At 36.9% G+C, this 21,245-nt stretch overlaps 1 protein-coding gene across 6 annotated transcripts in view; it reads left to right on the top strand.

Annotated features, from left to right (window-relative positions):
- LOC126751248 (PH and SEC7 domain-containing protein) overlaps nucleotides 1-21,245 on the top strand; it is a 62,151-nt gene that overhangs the window by 24,922 nt on the left and 15,984 nt on the right. For all 6 annotated transcript variants that reach the window (XR_007665865.1, XR_007665864.1, XM_050461362.1 and 3 more), the window contains exons 2-5: nucleotides 17,598-17,664; nucleotides 18,318-18,371; nucleotides 18,447-19,270; nucleotides 19,343-20,653. Coding sequence is in view for 4 of the 6 variants with exons in the window: in XM_050461362.1 (XP_050317319.1) it covers nucleotides 17,598-17,664; nucleotides 18,318-18,371; nucleotides 18,447-19,270; nucleotides 19,343-20,653 (2,256 nt within the window). In the remaining 2 variants the exon portion in view is untranslated. The remainder of the gene's footprint in view (nucleotides 1-17,597; nucleotides 17,665-18,317; nucleotides 18,372-18,446; nucleotides 19,271-19,342; nucleotides 20,654-21,245) is intronic.

The following is a 21,245-nucleotide window of genomic DNA, read 5'->3' as shown; positions in this document are numbered from 1 at the left end:
GAGTATGTAAGCGTTCATTAGAGATTGCGTGCAATTTCATTTCGCTTTGGTGCGACCACTTCACACACCCTCAGGCTTACACACACATACGATGCGCGCTCGGCAGACTTTCAGGCCAAATTGCAATAGTTCTTAGAGTGTAACTTAATGCTTGGCCGTAGTTAGCGAGCAGTTGTGAACTGTTGGCGTGTGCCACAATGTATGATACATACCACATACATATTTACATGCATTAACAAACATGCATTTGCTTGTATGTATTGGTGTGTGTTATAAGAAAATTGTCGATAAGTAGCAAACTACTTAAAAAAGTCAATTTCATAGAAACGCTTCAAGAAGTAAGCTAACAATTTGAAAATGCTGTCGATAACAATAACAACAAAACCGGAAGAACTTTGCAAAACAAAAGCCAATATTTCACCATCGTCAATAATTGTTAGTGTGTGCATGGACTTGTGCAGAGTGGCTTGTAGAGTTGTGACAACAACACTGCATGGCAAAAAGTTAGATGGTAATATTGTAACCTACTTTGTGAGTTGACTTGACGGAAAAAATGCGAAAAAGCATTGGTGCGTACGCAGCGAAGTGCACGAGCGCAGATCACGCGTCTAAAGTCAGCCATCAAATGGCGGATTTGCAGCAGCCGTCACACTCTGTCAATCACCGCCTGGCGACATACGCAAAAAAGGATGAACGGGTGGAAGCTTTTCTTTTGTATAGGACATAGTATGTTTATTTGAAAAAGTTAGGTGTTGCAAGCGCAAAGTCAGTTTGTTGGGTGGAATGGCGTCGATACCCTTCGGTGTGACGAGCTACCAACAATATTATAGTAATTGGAAAGGACAACAAGCTCACAATATGCCAAGCTGCCGAGTTGCTGAGTTGTTATGATGAGTAAACGTCGGATTTTACCTTTTGTCGAAGAATGAAACCTCAACAAGGCGAAAAATACGGTTTCAGACTGACTCAGAATGCGTTATGTTATAAAATTTCAAGTAGGTAATCTAGGTTGTGTAGTACATTTTTTGTAGGAAACTGAAGAGAGGAGAATAATCGAGTGGAAGAATCTAAATCTGTGGGTTAGGAATATAAGAGTGAAGTCAGGAATATAAGAAGCAGTCGAACTTCTTCTAGAAAGCTACATAAGTGCTTCTGGGTACTATGAAACGATTGGTTGTCGACTAACGTACTGATGCCAGAAACAAACAATATATATTCTATATTCGTTAATGTGGAGGTATGTAGCTACGGATTTGATAATGCAGTAATATTTCATGTGGTTTACCTCGGTGAAATTCGGTCTTAAAATCCTATCTCGCTTTGCCAATGGTTGGATGGTGATGAATCGATAAAGTAATGAACATCCGCGCCGTTAGTTCTACTTCCAGACGAAAAATCTCACGTCATCAAACAAACAGTCGTCGTACTCGCGACTAGGGTCCCATGTCACTGTTGAGAGTCATAACTTCGAAGTTGTAGATAATTTCGTCTATCTTGGAACCAGCACTAACAGCTACAACGATGTCAGCCTCGAAATCCAACGCAGAATAACTCTTGCCAACAGGTGCTACTTTGGACTAAGTAGGCAATTGAGAAGTAAAGTCCTCTCTCGACGAATAAAGGCCAAACTCTATAAGTCACTCATTATTCCCGTCCTGCTATATGGTGCAGAGGCATGGACGATGACAACATCTGATGAGTCGACGTTGCGAGTTTTCTAGAGAAAAGTTCTGCGAAAGATTTATGGTCCTGTGCGCGTTGGCCACGGCGAATATCGCATTCGATGGAACGAATGCCGGGGGAAGCAGAGAAAGTGGAAGACCTCCACTCCGTTGAAAAGACCAGGTGGAGAAGGACCTGGCTCTTCTTCTTCTTAATTGGCGTAGACACCGCTTACGCGATTATAGCCGAGTTAACAACAGGACCTGGCTACGCTTGGAATTTCCAAGCTGCGCTACGTTGCGAAAAGAAGAAACGACTGGCGCGCGTATGTTAACTCGGTTTTAATCGCGGAAGCGGTTTCTACACCTGTAAAGAAGAAGAAGCTGAAGATTTGTTACAAAACAATTTTAAATCATTTGATATAGGAAGGGAATATATTTTCTAATTTACTGGTCATAACTGCCAATCTTTTACAAAGGCTTTCATTTTACTGAAGATTCGACTCCCGACCGATGTCTACATCAGATAAAAAAATCCACTTGATTTTGTTCGGCTACATACTGATGCTACTCGTACTATATCGACGATTGAGTAACTTCTTGGGGAGAAAAGAAGGTTTCAGAACGATATCTCAAAATCTGAGGAATTAGTTCGCGTATATACATACATACGCACTAACGGGCATGGCTACATGGACTCAGCTCGTCACGCTGATCATTTATATATATATATAGTACATATATATCGTTATAGAGTCTCCAACGTTTCCGTCTGGCTATTACAAACTTCCAGGCAAATGTAGTACTATATCTTGTTCAGTGTATAAAAAAACATTTATTATACATATTCTTTATGCAACAGTGTTGGGTTTGTAAATAAAGTATGAACTGGATTTTCGTGTTGTCACATGCCAAAAATTTTTTCCGATCTTTTGTTTTCCTACAACAGCAACAATATCCATTTTTCATTTTCTGCTGACTTTGTGCATACATTTTTTTTTATAACAGCATATAAATAATGAAATTGCGAGACTGCTGGCACTGTCACTCGTCTTTTAGCCCGGAGGTCACTTCCTTTCACTCATCAACGCCTGCAGGCGTGACTGTTGCTGCTGCCCACCACCCGCACTGCAGAAGTTTTACTTAGTATTTTAGTACATCTGATTTATTTTTGTTGTAGTTGTAATGATTGCAATAACTAGACATCAACGTCAAGCCAAAATGCGCTTCGCCGGTGCTTACGCGCAGTTATTCGCATTCTCCACTTAATGGACGTTACTGAGGCGCAGCAACGGTTTGCCGATGGCGCCAGCGCTCAAGAACTCTGCCACATGCATGCGCTGACTAGGCCAAATTCATATGTACGTGTGTGTATGTAAATGAAGCATATGTATATGAAGCACAAGCTGGTGGTTGGTTGCAGGTGGTTGAACTCATTGCTCAGCTATTTATGCATTGCTTGCTCTTCGCTTGTCGCTTTCTGTGTCTGTTTGTCGTGCATTTTGCTCAACGTGGTGGTTGCAGCCAAGACATCAACTCCAACGCCGCCACTCACATGCACATACATATGTACATACACATACACACTTAATATTACACACGTATAGAGATGTGTATAATTGCCGGCTTGCGCTGCTGGCGCCTATAACATTGATTTTCAATAAATGCAGCCACGAATTGAGGTCATTAGGATCAAGTTATAAAACGACGTGCCTACATATTTTATTGTAGTCGCAACTGAAGCTATAACAAATTGTTGGCGGCTATTAAAATAAGATTACGCCATACTTTTTTTTAATATCCTTGCCTTTAATGGACAGAAGGAACAGGCTCTCTCATTAATAGTGAAAGCGAAATGCTATTGGATCAAATGTGAACACGTCTTATAACTATCTACTAAATTAAGATAAAAAGCTGTAATTTGGCACAAGAAATCGATCCAAGGGGCACCTCTAATAAGTTTAATGTACATATCTCCTAAACCACTTAAGCTACAACCAACCAAATTTGCTGAATACAAATCGTATAAGAACTATTATCGACAGTGTGGAAATGGATGAAATCGGAGGATAACCCCGCTCACTCCCCATATAACGGTACTGTTAAAAAGTACTGAAAGCGCGATAAATCAATAACTAAATACGCCAGTGACATTAAATTTTATGTCCGAGATGGTTTGAGAAAGCTTTATTGGAGCCGGTGTGAAAATTGGACTTTTTGGTGAAATCCCATATCTTGGGACCCGACTAACCGATTTCGACAAAATTTAGGACGTGGCATTCTTCTTACATTCACATTCTTATGTCACATTGGGAAAATGGACGAAATCGAACAATAACCACGCCTACTTCCAATATAACACAATTTTAAATTCCACTTGACTCGTTCAGTTTCCAGTACACAAACCAAGAAGCAATTTATATAACGGGATAAAACTTTGCACGAGTAATGTCTTTAGTCACACACAAACGCTTTAAGACCAAAAATTGTTTAAATTCAACAAAAAACTGTTCAAGACCCTAGGTACCGATTATTTAGAACCCGGTATCTATAGTTGACTTTTGATCGAAATTGTCGGTCAATATATATAACTGAAACTAAGGGATAATCCTTCTCTTATAATGGCGTGTCTGTATGTCAAAAATGGGTTGAACCGGACCAATACTTCCCTTAGCCCCCAAATACTTAATATAAAGGTTTTCAAACATCCGGTGACTTTGTACCGCATATATCGTCCAATATGTGAGTTATTCCAATGAAAATTAGATATCGTGTTTTACTCATAACAGTGTATCTTTGTGCCTAAAATAGATAAATTTGAGCGAAAACTAGCCCTAACAACTACAAGTATATAACTAATATCAGCATTTTCGAACATCCCGCTGACTTTACTCTATATGATTGGTTTTACACCTTAAAGTATTTTCCTGGCTTTAAGAAATGAAACTATGTATGTGGAGTTTGTTCGCTATGAAATGTACATTCAATATAACTTATAACTTTATTTATCTGCCAATCCGTTAGAAGTGTTGCCTTCATTGAGTATATTGCATTAAAATTTTAATTCTAGTTCTTAGTTATTTTTGCTTTTTGGGTATCTTACAAATAATAATTTCACGAATATCGGAATTTGATAACAAAAAAAAATCAGAGTCGTTTAATCGTCGTCATTCTTTATAAAATTTCAAGAAGTGTCATCAATCTTACGACTTCGCTAATTCAATATCTGACCGCATCAAGATGTGACCGCCGAGGCTTGCCGATCACCATATTTAAGTTCGTTGAATGGCAAACATTTGGGGACCTGTAAACCACACACATTTCATTAAGGGGGGAGCCTGCTTTAGAGACTTCAAAAAATCTATATTTTCAAGGATTTTTTTTGGAAAGGAAAGAAATGTCTGATTGAAATGAAACTTTTAGGATTTATTCTTATATATTTGAAGAGTCTTCTCAAATTTTTTTATTATTATACATTAGATATTCTTTATGTTTGAAGAAATTTACTGAGGCGCCTCGAGTGTGCAATTTCTGTATGGCGGGCAAGATGCAGGTCGCAATTTTCATCTGAAACAAAAAAACAAAAGAAATTTTTAATTTTCAATAGGGTAATTCCTAGGTGAACGAAGAAAATTCAACAAAAAGTGAAAAATTCAACAATTTTTCGCAGATTAAAAAAAAAATGCATAAAAAAAAATTACTTTAAATCGTTTAAAAACCGGTTTAATGTTAACTTTCTTAAGGTATTTTAGGTTCACCTAGAAGAGAATTTAATTCCAAATACAACGCATTTTGATTCGTTTCGATAGGAGGTTTACTTTTTTTCCTATCCTGCCCGCCAATTAAGAAAAATCGTAAAAATGAAAAACCGAGAAACCGCGCGTCAAAGTTTTCGCTTTCTGCCCAATCGCTCATATATATGTATAGTATGTATGTATGTATCTGCTAGACGCTCGGTCACTATTTCCCTTCTAGCTCCGAAAATATTTCGAATTCCAATCTAAAATTTTGGGGACATATTCTTAGATTATTTTTAAATAGATTTAAGCAAAAAAAAAAAAATCGATTTTTTGAAGCTTCTAAAGCAGGCTCCCCCCTTAAGTGTTCAGAAGCGGCTTAAAAGTTGTAGCGCCCTCTTTAAATAGGGGAAAACTTCCGAACAGGTCACGGGGTGGTGTATTAATTTATATGCTTACACATAAGTATGTACATTAAATGTATAAGTATATTTTAAGTATTTTCAACAAATTTGTCCTCATAATAAAAATTAAATTTAAACTAATGAAGATGTCTTTCACTTCCTTAATTCGCTTTTCATGTTGTTTACAAATGCATGTATTTTCACTTTCGGCACAACAGCTGTTTCATTTTATTTTTGCCACCGCCCACTTATGTCACTTACGGGCTCTGTCGTCACTTAAAAGGTGCGCGCACCTTATTTGTTCGCTCTCTTTCGCCACTTTACTGACTTTTACACATTTTTATTGAAATATACTGCTCGTTATGTTTATTATTATTAATAATTCATGTGCTTTTGCACACATACATATAAACATATACAAATAAGTACTTAAAAAATATAAATTTTTGATTTGATTTCATTTTAATATCTTTATATAAACGATGCGGTCACTTGCCCCAAGGAGGCCGTTGCGCAATGAGTACATTTTTTTTTTTGTTTTTGTATGGTTTTTTCCTTATAAACACATAAACAACATGTGTTAGGTGATCTCGAAAACAAATTCACTCCAACCACTTCAATTAAAGGCCTACACAATCTCTGCTTTACTTGTGCATATATATGCATATTATATTCATCTATACATACGCAAACACTTATTAACGCCGCATTTGACCCGAACTCCCCTCAGTGCTTCTTCTTCTTCTTCGTTTTGGTTAGGCAGGGGGTGTTCTTTTCACTCATTGTCATTCAACCGTGTGAACCACCAAGTGAAGCAGCCAGCCAGCGTGTAAGCGAGTGACAAATCTCACTTTTGCTGATTTCTGTGTCTGCTGCTATTGTTGTTGTTGTTATTATACTTTATATACGGCGCACAATGTTGGTGCGCGTGTTGTGAAGGGTCAGTGATGAATTTGAATCAGTACACCCTTGTCGACCTTGAGCCAAGCATTGCCTAAATTAATGTGTTTTCTTTTATAGTGCGACAACAACAGCCCAAACAATAAATATACCCCATGGTGGTGATGTGATGGTTGCGTTTTTGGTGACATTCACTATATTACTTACTGAAATATATACATATGTACGTAAACATTGGAAGTCATCAAGCGGACATCTCTATTTGTTGTACTCTCATTTAGTTTGATTTATCCAACAGTGCGTCCAATTTGTATCTGCACCATCATGCATAAATATACGCAAGTGACGTTGGTTGTGTGGGTGACTCAGGCCCTTGTTGTGATCTGTGGTTTGATAAATTTAAAATTAACAAAAACAATTTTATAAATCATTAATATGGTTGTTGTGCCGTTAATTGACCTGAATAATATTGTAATTGGAACTGTGTGTAATATATTTCAGAGAAATATTACTTTAATCCCAACGGAAGCGCTGATACGTGTTCATAGTTGTTCTATGAAAGACAAGAAAAAACGTTAACTTCGACTGCGCAGAGGCTACAATCCTTTTACATTTAAAAAAATTTTCATGTAAAAACTTGAATTTGACCGATCAGTTTATATGACAGATATATGCTACAGTGGTCCGATCTGAATAGTTTTTTCGGAGATTATACCGTTGCCTTCGATAATAAACCATTCCAAATTTCGTTAAGATATATGTATTGTTAAATTAAAAGTTTTCCAAACAAGAACTTGGTTTGGATCAGTCAGTTTGTTTGGCTATGCTATAGTGGTCTGATATCTATGGTTTTCGACAAATGGCAGTTTCATAATAAAAAATTGACGTGTACAAAATATCAGTTCGATATAACAAAAATGTGAACTAGTTTGCCCAACTAGTAGACCATAACTGTACAATTTTTATGAACACAACGTTTTCATTATTATTTCCATACAAAACAAATTCTATAACCGGACATGAGAACGTTCCAATGAGCGGACACACGAACAATATTTTGGTGATATTTTGTTCAAAGTTTCTCTAATAAACGGACAAGATTTCATAAAATTTGTCAAAACAATTTTGTGTACGATTTATGGTCCCCACTTTTTAGTCTCATTAATTTTTGGTGTTTTGGGACAGTTTTTTTTTTAATAATACATAAAATGATTGTCTTGCGCAGGTGTCGTCTGTTTCGCGGTGGCTCAAACGGAAACTAATGAGATAATTCTCATTCTTTCACTAATGCTTGACATTGGCTCGTATTTATTAGTTCAATAGAAATATAGTTCTGAGTTGCAGCTTCTGACTCTAAGAATACATTTCGCTTTTCCACGCCCCCATATATGGAGAGCTTACTTAGCCGGGCAAAAACACTGCGACGGTAAGTGTCCGGTTATGAGGAATTTCACTGTATACAGACGGTCAGGCTAAATTGAGGGCTTTTTGAAATCATTCACGTATTGTATGTGTTTATGTGCTTCCACAGCAAATTTTGGCTAATGAAATATGTCAGAAATGGTTAAACATAAGCATGACTCTAGCCTTTATTCACGCTCGGAACAGATAGAGCGCGATAGACTGCAAGCGACACCTGTCAAATATTAAAATACACACGTTCTTAATAACACAACTATTGTGGCAGCTGCACAACTACATAACTGTGTCTATAACAAAGTGTGTTTTTTAATATTTGAAAGATGTCGCTTGCAGTCTGTCGCGCTCTATGTGTTTCGGGCGTCATACATACATTTGTGGAGAGGAGAGCATAATTATATAGCAGCAACGGTGGTAAACCTCAACCAAAGGACATTGGACCCATAGAGATATCTGACATCCATACGCGGATAACTAGACAACATTGTTACTTGGATTTCCACCTGACCCGAATATAAAGCGGGCATGGGTGATTCCGAAGCTATTTATACAAATTTCAAAATTACGTCAGTCTGTATTGTTCGATGCGTACTCTGACCACAAGTTTTACCATTGTCCTCAATTTCTAAACATAAGGGAAAAGTTAGAAACTGAACTGGGCGTTAGTTTAACGGTGAAAAATTTGATTAGCCTTGACAAGTGGAAAGCTGTTCGCGAAGCGGCAACTTCCATCATGACTAAATTAAGACAGTTACAGCAGAACAGGCGTCAGTCCGTCCCTACTATAGAGGAGACGTAAAATGTCTTGTCACTCCGACGAAGTAATACCTTTTTGGTAGTTCCGTGGGAGAGTCTTGAGTTGGGAGTAGGTTAGGTTTAACGGATTAAAGTTCCGCACTCCGGCACTTCCTCTTACTAAACAAAGGAGCATGTATGCACATCCGCTGACCAATGCAACTTTTAATTTTAATTCTCATATTGTTTATTTTTATGTTGCCTTCTCTGCACATCAAATTTTTTTTTTGTTTTATTATTTCTTGTTTCTTTTCTTCGTCATTTAGTTTTAATTAAAATCAAATCAGAAAAAAAAAACAATTTCCTACACGCAAACGCCAAATGCATTCGCGCTTATCCTAATCGGCTGGTGGCTGACCTCACGCCCGCCCGTTCGGTATTAATATTGGTTCCGCTTTGTTGCCAACAATAGTTTAGTCGTAGGCAGTGAGTCCAATTCAAGCACATTCATGTTGCATGCGAGCTTGTGGAAGTCGCCGCAGCTGGTTTTTTGCCGTGGCCGCATGTGCCGCAACACAGTTATAATCAGGTGGTGCAAAAATTTAAAGAAACATAGAAATAGGTGCAAAATAGGTGCGGCACTCGCGGTCGCATTTGTTCCCAACTCACACCCCTTTCTGTGCGCGATTGCTTAGTGATGCGTTGTTTTAATTTGTTTCGAGCCTCATCGCGTTAATTCCCACTGGGCCGGGTTGGGCTTTGAGGTTTTGACAGTGGAAGTGTTAATGCGCACACACTTGTGAGTATGTAGAGAGTGGTGTTGTTGTAGCGCTGCTTGATATTCCCAAATGAATGTGTGGGTTCGGTTCGAATTTGTCGTATCAAGCGGTGTCGGCGTGGTTTCATTTCGTTCAAAATTTCATCAGCTGCTTTTTCGCGCTGAGTCGCCATGGGATATGCAGTTGAGCACATTAAGGACTGAGTACTCAATTCCAACTTGTCATCGCAGTGGTTAAGTGTTGCGAAAAAACAGAGACGGAATGCCTGCCGAACGTGCATGCTTGGATATATATGTATGTATATATGTATAGTACATATGTACATAGTAGTTTTGATAAGTCGTTGAGGATACAAAATATCATGCGCTCATAGTTCGCTCTCCCACTTATGTTATGACATGGTGCTCGGTAGGGTTGCCACAGTTTATTTTTTATTATGAATTACTCATTAAAGTCTAACTACGGTGCATTAGTAGTTCAAAAATCAATAATATCAATTTGCAAATATGTAAATAGTTAGTGAGACTTACATTCAGAAGAAAGTATGCAATATTGTTTATGACTGGCCCTGCAATAAATTATCTCGACCGTTCACTTTGATTGATGGTAATTTTATACTCGTTTGCAGAATAATGGACTTTGCATGTAATGGATTTTGGCAATAAGTTAAGTCGCAGTAGTTGATTCATGTTTCGTTAGTCGAAAAATGGCGTCACTCTGTACTTTTTCATTGTAGAACTGCACCCAGTCGCTTGATATTCGGTATCGAGCTTTTTGATATTAGTCTGAAACTGGGTACAGGTACTGCGGAACGGTATTATGCTCTGCATTACTTCTTAGCAATTCATGTTTTAACCAGCTTCTATCCCAGTACTACGGAATGTCGAGCTGAGTCCATTTTGCAACGTCCCTTCTATTCAGGGAGTTATGTTGCTAAATTTTGAATAAATGATGAGGTTGAAAATTCATCTTGATGTCTATGAATTAATTAATACACGAACGGGGCTATAAATTTTAAAGATATCGCTCTGGTATACGTCCTTTTCTCCTCAAGAAGCTACACATTTTTCGAAACCGCCTTTATCGGACGAATATAACATACATATGTATGTATCAAATCGTTGTACGGACAACTTTTTCTAATGGACAAGATATTTTGATATCGAAATTTGACGTGGGTAATTGCCCAAGGTACATTCTACTATCGGTCATATAGCTGCATTACAAATTTCCCGTTCGCCGATCAAAATCTTTTTTTTTTTTGTAAAGGATATAACTTTTTTCTTGTTTTTTACAATAAATTTGTTAAATTTATAGTGAGTATATGAAAAAAATTAATGAAACTATTTTGGTGTAATTTGGAAAAGAATTTTCTAACAGTTTGCCTTGCTTAATGGCAACTCTTCTACTAACCTTATTTATTCTACACCAACGCAACACTCACTAATAACACTAACCTATTTCTGTTATGCAGTTTTCTGCTGCAACCTTCATTCATTTAATCACGCTCGACACAGCGACAACATCATATGTATGTATGTATTTGTGTGAAAATCTATGGCTTATGCGCTCTCTATTGAGATTTTTTTGCTATGGGGATTCAGGTTGAATTAAGTTTTTCAGCATATAATTATAGTTGCGCTTCTGCACACACTTAATAAACATATCCTTCGTTGAAGACATCTTCTTAGATTACAAATTATTTAAATATTAATAAACTGTCGAAAATAAATATTTGCATATACTATTGCTGTGAGTAGTAAGTACCAGCCATCAATACTGGAATGTTTGATTTTTATTTCAATTTTCGCTTTGATTAGTTTTTCGCATAGTTTCGTTAATTTGCCGCACAAACAAAAATTGTGCTCTGCTACCAATAGAGTTATCGCCACACTTGCCTCAATCTGCATTTTTGATATACATATATTATTTATCTTAATCTTGTTAAAGCTAAACGTGCCAGCTTACGTACGTCTTTATTGTCCGCCTTCTCCTTACACACTTTCGCATATTTTGGTGTAAGTTTCTCCAACATATTTCACAGCCAATTTGTGTACTCAATGAGCTGTGGCGCAAAGGAGTTGAGGAAAAGCCAAAGTTTGCCGTTTAGACATTTGTGAATTGTTTTTGTAAATACTTTTAACTTTTCGCCTGAGTAGATGCATATTTTAACTGCTTTGCTCATTCACCATCTTTCACCATTTAATATATTTATTAGTTCTTAATTATTTGTACATGAGTAATAGAAATTTCTCTTGTTCACTGACATTCTCCTAATTAGTGAGCGTAGAGGTGGTGTCATTAAAAGCACTAAGTAGCTGGGGGTGTAGCCACCTAGTTGAGGAGTATGAGGCGTTTCATTACACTTACAGTCTCCTTTTTTAAATATATAATATAATATATATATGTAAATGTGTAAGTGTAACGAATGTATATATATATATATATGTATATACATATGTACATATATATTATTTGTTTTTGTTTTGCATTTTTGCGCTCAAAATCTTAATCTCGTTTTCTACAGCACACACTGTTGTTGTTATTGTTGTTATTTACCTTCGGCTATTCGTTTCCTCAGCCGGTCGGCCGTTTGACTAGTCGTTAGCTGGGTCGTTGCATCCAACCTGCCAAGCAGCCAGCCACCCGTCATCCAACATATCCTATACATTTGTTCGTTCACTGCGTTTGCGGGTCGCTCTGGCTCGTTCGTGCCCATTACGACGTGGGTCAAATAATAGTCACAGTTCCGTGTTCGCCTTTCGTTGGAAGAGTTTTTAGTATGCAATTTTCAGTGCACCATTAAAAAGTTGTAAAATAATTAAAAAATTTAATTGCAACGAAGAAAACTTATGCAATAAAATAGAGAAAAGACAATTTTGTGGCGATAATAGCTATAATAGAAACAGTTGGCGGCCAAAAGGTGAGCAGGAGAAATGCATTGTGTGATAGTTTCACTTGTGTTCATTGTCGCCGAAAATGAAACTTTTTGTTTACTCTTTTCTTTGTTTTATTGAAGTGTGGAAAAGTGTAACTCTTGCTCGTCGAATAATTAACGCGAATATAGTGCTGGGACTAGTGAAAAAATAAAGTATATAAACAAAAAAATAGCATAAAGTAGTAATAGGCACATTAAGGTGGCCAAATAACATTTTGCCGTGCATGTGTGTGTGTGTGAAAATACATGCTTATCTATAATACGAATTTTTGGCTTAAAGCTACTATTAAAGTTTAAACTTGAACTAAAGGAAAAAATTATACTTAAATTTCAGAAAAATGTACTAATAACTTTACGAAAACTATAAGGCGCAGCACGCTGAGTTTCTCTGTCTATATATTGTTAACTGAATGGACTTTCGCAATAAAAAATAAAAATAATTTAGTTATTTTAATAGTAAAAGTTTGTTTTTTACTGAAATATTATTTTCTATTTTCTTTTTTAAATTTTTTAGTATTTCGAAATTAATATTTTTATACTCTTGCAACATGTTGCTATAGAGTATAATAGTTTTTTCACCTAAGGGTTGTACGTGTCACCTAAAATTACGCGAGATAGATATAGAGTATATGTATAAATGTTCAAGATGAAGAGACGAGTTGAAATGTCTGTCCATCCATCCGTCCGTGCAAGCCGTAACTTGAGTAAAAATAGAGATATCTTGATGATCTGCTTGGGATCGCAGTAGCAAGGGGCATTTTTTAGCTGAAAATACATATCTCGAGACCCACTTGACCGATTTCAACCAAATCGCTACACGATATGTGTATATGAATGTAAGTTAAATCGGATTAAAACCACGCCAACTTTCCATATAACACAATTTTAAATTCTACTTGATTGTTTCACTTTCATGGGTACAAATAAAGAATCAATTAATATAACGCGATAAAACTTTGTGGCCAAAAATTGTTCAAATTCAACGAAAACGGTTCAAACCCCTGTATATACAATATATGTATGTGGACCCCACAACTTATATTTGACTTTTTACCGAAAATATCGGGAAATGTATGGCATATAATATACATTTGAAATTCATAGAGGATCCTTTCTTGATAGTACTATATCTGTGTGCTACAAATGGGTTGAATCGGGTTAATACTTCTCTTAGCCTAATATAAAGATTTTCGAACTTCCTGGTGACTTTATAAAATTAATAAAATTGAGAGAACGTGTTTTACTAATAACGGTGCAATTTTTGTGCTTAGAATGAATAAAGTCGGGTGAAAACTCGCCCTAGACCCCTTAAGTATCTTAAGGTACTTCCCTGTATTTGATCCTTGCAAGTTGCAAGAGTATGCAATGATCGGTTATACCCGAACTTAGCTCTTACTTTTTAAAACTAAATTCATCATATGTGTAAATAAATACATAAGTATATATTTTATAAATGCATAATTGTTTGTTTATAAATTTTCTTAGTAAAAAAGCCATTAAATGAACATACACGTACATATGTATGTATGTATTCATGGCAAATTTGTAAATACAAAGCTCTTAAATAAATATTGGCGGGAATATCGAAAGTGCATCCGAGCATAAAAATATATATGTAAATTCTTATCAATCTTATTTTTATATGTACATATATGTATATGTTGTAAGTATTTATATATATTTAGGAAGTGGGGATGTATATTTATACCCTGAACAGGGTATATTAAGTTTGTCACGAAGTTTGTAACACCCAGAAGGAAGCGTCGGGGACCCTATAAAGTATATACATATATATGTATAAATGATCAGTATGTTGAGCTGAGTCGATTTAGCCATGTCCGTCTGTATGTCCGTCCGTCTGTATATATACGAACTAGTCCCTCAGTTTTTAAGATATCGTTTTGAAATTTTGCAAACATCATTTTCTCTACAAGAAGCTGCTCATTTGTCAGAACTGCCGATATCGGACCACTATAACATATAACGGCCAAACAGACTGAACGATAGGAATCAAGTTCTTGTATAGAAAACTTTTGCATTTGAAAAGATATATTCACGAAATTTGGTATAGATTATTTTCTAAGGTAACAATGTAATCTCCGAAGAAATTGTTCAGATCAGCTTACTATAGCATATAGCTGTCATACAAACCGAACGATCGGAATCAAGGGCTTGTATGGAAAACTTTCGCATTTGACGTGGTATCTTCACGAAATTTGACATGGATTACTGCTTAAGGTAATAATATAATCTCCGAAAGAAAATTGTTCGGATTACTATAGCATATAGCTTCCATATAAACTGAACACATAGTTACTAAAAGAAATGCCCCTGTGAAGGGTATATCAGCTTCGGTGCAGCCGAAGTTAACGTTTTTTCTTGTTATGTATTAAATAGCTCTTAGACATCGAGGTCTAAGGCGATATTTTCTTTGAAAAATAAAAGAAATTTATTTGATGTATTTTAATATAAAAATATAAAAAATTATTAATTTAAAATACCATATAGAAACATAAGACTAGGTAAATACTGGGGTATCGGGCAATGCGATATAAAGCACAGATAAACAAACGGGACCTCGATTTTTTCATATTTCAATAGGCTAATACTTTTAAAAATCAAAAATAAAACGAACTTATCTCAAATAGCAATTTTTTATGATTTCATCTATGTAAATCCCTGGAATCAGCAGTGTGGGTCACTGTTTTAGTGACCTCAGAGATTTCTCAAAATTTTTAAGTTTTTCTTAAAAAATTTTATTGTGTGTTCTTATAATATGTAGTACAAATATACCTATGAAATTTAAAAACAATTGTGAAATTTTTTTTAATTCCCAAAAATCGCCCTTTTTTAATGTTGTCACACTAGGTTCATTTTATCATTATTTATCATATTGTATTTTATGCATTAAAGTTCAATATTAATATAAAAAAAGATGAAGTTTGATTAGAAATACGAAAAGACTTTTTCGACTACCCAATATTATGTACAAAACTAGTCAATTTTAACATACTTGTATGTGTCATAACCAAATAACTTGACAATATGTAATTCATATATACGTAGGTTGCTATATATATTTCTGGCCTAATAATGTAAATAGGCATATTTATCAACAAAAATGTTTTTTTTTTTAATTTTTTTTTTTGTTTTTTTTTTATTTTATTTTTTTTTTTGTCGTTTGCTGTTTTGTTTCGGGCTCATACGCATAGATCCATGATTCGACCTGTGACGATCTTATAAACGTCTTTTGAAGCACCGCGATCGCATTTTTTCAGCATTCCTTTACACCAATCGACACGAGCCTTTTTTTGAGCGATTGTCAAACTGTGCGGGATCCAACGAGAAACAACCTTTTTTACGGCCAGGTATTCATGCAATATCGAATGTATGCTGGGGGGAGAAATGCATAAGCATTCCTCTATCTGAAGGTATGTTACATGACGGTCCTACATTATCAGTTCACGTACGGCATCGATGTTTTCTGGCACAACGGCTGTTTTTGGACGACCTTCACGGAATTCGTCTTTGAGCGAGCGTCGGCCACGATTGAATTCGTTGTACCAGTTTTTCACAGTGCTATAGAATGGTGCTTCGTAGCCATACAAAGATTTTAGTTTATCGATGCACTCTTGTTGTGAAAAATGATCGCACGAAAATGTTCACGAGTTAATTCCATTTTTTGGCCGAGATGAATTTTTTAATTCCCTGTAAATATGTAAAACAATTTACGATTAAATGACAAAACGTTCAGAGTGATGCTATGCTAAAAAATGTCAAACTTTCCAATGGAAATGTCAGATTGCACCTAGCAACACTTAGTGTTGCCCTAGGCCAGAATATATATAGCAGCCCTCGTAGTATGTACTACATAGTTGTTGTCTTTTAAAATTTTTTTAACAATATACAACTTTTTAAAGTCAAACTTTTTTAGTCATAACACAATTTTTTCAAAAATATTGGCCAAAAAGTGTTCCATTGAAACTTTTTGAGTTCACAATTTCTTACTTTTTTACCTTTCGCACTATTCTGTGCTTACTTTCTGATAACTGGAGCGTATCTTCATTTGTCGTTGTTGTGGTTTTGCAAAGCGAGCACAATTTGCCACTCGCTGTCATCAAAAGTTGAGAAACTGCAGCTCAGAGATGCACTTCAATCTCATTTTTCGGCATTCACACTTAGCCAACCATATGTACATATGTATGTATATATGCACTTAAGATTCTTTTATCTGTGCCTATGAACTCAAGTACTATTGTCATATTCTACTTTTAGTTAAAAAGTAAAAACAATAAAATGAACCAAAAAAAGGAGAAGAAAATCAATAGAAACTGATGCCTACAAGTATTTTCAATTTCAACGCCCAATCAAACCCATCCTTCTTCTTACACATATAGTATGTTTATGGCACGCAATGAATATAGTTTTATTGTTGTTTTTATTTTTTGCAACCAAATAATACTTATATCTTTTGTGTACATCAATTTTTTTCCACAAACTTTCGTTCAATTGTGTTTGCCATTAAATTGTGTCAAAAGTAATTTTCAAGGATTGTCGCATCTCTGGGACGTTGCCGTTGCTGTTGACGTGTCGCATCGCCTGATTAGGGTAGTTCCAGCCCACGCATTTCGTCCCGCCTAGTTATTGGCCGACACTCAATTACTCATAGTTTGTTGTTTTTTTTTTTGTATTATTATTGAATAATTTATTTATGTGACAAAAAGGCATTGTTTGCGCATCGTGTTGGTTGGCGGAGGGAGTGCCGTTCAAATAGGCGCCTAAAATGTATCCACATGGTGCTATAAAAATTATAGCAAAGTGTCTAGCATGCTAATAATACCTCTTACTGTTATTTTGCCCCAAAGCTATTGTTTCATGTTATTACTTAATGAAAAGGATATTTTTGTATTTATTTATTTTTTTGTTTGAGGTTATGATTAATAAATAATTTTTGAAACAAAACTTTTTAAATTACTTTAATTAGCACTATCTAAATATATGAAATTCTACTTTTTTACTTATAGGTCGAAGCTGGTGATATTATTTTAAAAGTAAATGGCACTGATGTTCATCGATATACAACGAAAGAAGGTGAGTCTGTGTAAGGTGACATTTCCTATAAATAATTTTAATATACATATGTATAATTTGAATAGAGGATATTAAGTTTGCTATAATGTTTTTAAACCCATAAGGAAACGTTGGAAACCGTATGAAGTATATAAATACTTAAATGTTCAACGCGACGAGCTCATCTGTCTGTCTGTATATACGCCAAGTGGTCCTCAGTTTTTGAGATATCGTTCTGAAATTTTGCTCACATTCTCAAGAAGCTGCTCATTTGTCGGAAAACCAGATATCAGACCACTATATTATATAACTATCATATAAACTAAACAATCGCCATCAAGTTATTGTATGGAAAACTTTTTTAGTTGACAAAATATCTTTACGAAATTTGGAATGGATGATTGTTCAAGATATCGGAATATATTGTTCATATCGGAGGACTATATGCTATATGTACAAACTGATTGATTTTTGAAACAGAAGTTTTTTATATAAATATATTCTTCTATCTTTTTAAAATTTTATTTGAAAACTTATTTTTTTGAAGCATTTTAAATTTAAATTCGATAATATTGTAAAGTTTAAATATATTTCTTATGTTTCTTCTAAGACTGTATTTTGCTTTTAATATATCTGAAAGAAAATTAACCTTATACATATATATTTTCTCATAGTTCTCAAGTGCTTAAGGCTATCCGATGATTCGGTCACGTTAGAGCTGCGTCGTGGTAAGTGTACATTTGTCAAGTTTCCTCGCCTGCATTCAAAAATTTTATAAGTACATACAAATTTTAAAATCGCAGATCCCAAACTAAAAGCGCGACTCAAAGAGCAACTGGCCAATACGAAAAATCCCCATTACGAAGACATCGAACCATCTCCGCATATTTATGATTACAAAGCAACGAGCTGTCGATCTCCCACAACTCACCACCGCTCGTTGTCACTGCAAGACTCTTACGAACCGCCACACAACAGCAATTCCAATTCATCGTCTTCGCCTGCGATACGCTACGCCAAATCGCCCACTCACTTGCCACACCGTCAGGGTTCGCTGCCGACGCCTGCGTTGACCAGCCAACAACAACAACCACAGGGCAATCACAGTCGCAGTTCTTCCGCTTCATCAGCACAGCTACAATTTGGTGATATAAATACTACTGCAGCGAGTGGTGGTGCGGGCGGCGCCACCTGTACATCGCCCACATCTCGTCCATCACGTATTCCAACGGCACTGAAAGCGCCACAAAAGCCACCCGTACAACATTCGCCACAGCATAAGCGACCGCGACCATCACAAATTCCAACAAAGGCTGGCCCGGCAGCCACCAACGGTAACACGCCAATAATTGCACCGACAGCCCCAGTGACCGGTGGTTGTGTGAGTGGTGGTGGTGCCCATTTACAGCATTCAAATAGTTATAGCGGGGGCAGCACACGTTTCACTCAGCAGCAGCAGCAACAGGCGGCCCTGCAGCAGAAGGAGCGTGACGCTGAGCCAAACTCGGCGCCGCCGCAGCCAGCGAAGGCGCCACGCTTTGAGGCATACATGATGACTGGTGAACTGATACTGAATCTGTCGAGGACATCTCAAAGTAGTAACCTACTGCCAGGGCACGCAAAAAAAGTGTGTAGCTTAAGTTGAAATATCTTTCTTTTAACGGGTTTTTAATTTGCGCTCAACCTAATTTCCTTACAGATCGACAGTTTGCGTGACTCACCACAACGTGCGGTCGTGGCTGCGCGCGCTAACGGCGCTTTGGCGCCTCGTGCTTCTGGTGAATCTTCGCCCACATCCTCATCATCGGTGGACTCGCCCACTCACACGGCCAGTTCGGAGTCAGCTCACCACCACAAAGATCGTGGCAAGCGAAGACACCAACAACCTCATCATCATTTGCTGCAGCAACAGTTGGATAGTATTAATAACAGCTACAACAACAGTAACAGTGGTGGTGGCGGTGGCGCGGGCGGTGTGGGCGTAGTTAACAGCGATCCACGCAAAGACGATACACTGTTACTGTGCGAAGAATTAGAGCGTGACGACGAAGAGGCAGGTGGTGACAATAATCGCAGACAACGATATCAGCAACATCAACACTATTCAACACGACGACACCAATACAGTCATTATCAACAGCGCAGCAGTTACGATCATGATGAGGTCGTTGACATGGAGGAAAACGAGGAGGATCAAACGCACTATGACATCACCAATATAGAAACGTACAATAGCGGTGGTCTTGGCGCGGGCGATGTGTGTGGCGATGATGACGCCAGCGATCGTCAATGCCTGGTAACGAACTATGGCGACGATGAGGACGACGATGTCGAAGGTGAGGATTTTGATGCCGAAGATGAAGACGGTTGTGGTGCCGAACATGAAGACGAAGACTACTCATCAAATTCACTGACATCGGCATCGGCGAAACAACGTTTGCGCGCACTTAAGCAAAAAGCTGCCGCTGCACATTACAAACATGCACAAAGTGTGGTGCGCGCCAGAGGTGGCATCGGCGATGCAGTCGATTGTGCGAACCAACATTACGCCGGTGGCTATCACCATCATCATCATCATCAGCAAAAACGGCAACAGCAACGCGGTTCAGGTGGCTCGAGTTCTTCATCGGCGACGGTGAAGAGCGACGGCTTAACTGGCATAAACACCTCACCCGATGAAACTTCATTCTCCGTGCCCACCTCACCGATTTCGCTGTCTACGCCATTAATTGACAAGGACACGGCGAATTCAGTCCCCACCAGCCCAGAACCAACAAGCCTGGGTGCAGTAGGTGGGGGAGTTGTTGTCCACGATGTTGTGGTGCGGCGACACAATGGTGTCGTACGTACATGTGATTCCGCTGGATTCCGTACCAGTAAGTCTGAGGATCACCTGCAGCAGGTGCAGCGTGAAGGCATGGCTGCAGTGATACCGATCGATATTGATGAGGATGTGAATAGTTCGCTGAATACGCTGCTCGATACGAGGCATGACTCGGAAGATTCGCAGGTAAGTTGTGTGCGTGGCGTAAACTATAATGAAAAATATGCTATAAGTGTGTGGAAAATATTAATGGCGCGGAGTAAATTGGGCGTTTATAATTATAGGAAGGCGAAACGAATCAAATTAACTGTTTACTTATACAAATAGGCATAGTGCATATACGAAAGTGTCGAAATTTATCAAATGTGTTTTATAACTTGCCAAAAAATCAGAAACATGTATACCATTTAAGTGGATATTTCTCAACAATATGAAAACAAAATACTGAAAAATAAATTTGTGTAAATAAGTTATTTATCGAGTTAAATTTTATATATATATATACATATTTAATATTAAAATACGATCTAGTTTCTAAGCGTATTTTTCATATGAAGTTTTTTAATTTTAATCTGGAATTTATTATTTTTAATAGTACTTAGAAAGTTTTTCTTATCTGAATGCTTGTTGGTAAACCAAAAACGTCTGTTAGCGAAATTATGTCATTATTCTCACTGTTGTGCGTATTGCATAGGTTTGTTCAAGTCATTGCTTGTAAAATTATTATTATTATTTTTTATTTTATTGGTAGTTTGTTATCACATTCGAGCAACTCCTA

The sequence above is a fragment of the Bactrocera neohumeralis genome, chromosome 2, assembly GCF_024586455.1.
Source record: "Bactrocera neohumeralis isolate Rockhampton chromosome 2, APGP_CSIRO_Bneo_wtdbg2-racon-allhic-juicebox.fasta_v2, whole genome shotgun sequence".
Classification (NCBI taxonomy): Eukaryota; Metazoa; Arthropoda; class Insecta; order Diptera; family Tephritidae; genus Bactrocera; species Bactrocera neohumeralis.
The sequence above is the reverse complement of the archived record's forward strand: the minus strand, read 5'-3'. Positions and strand labels throughout refer to the sequence as shown.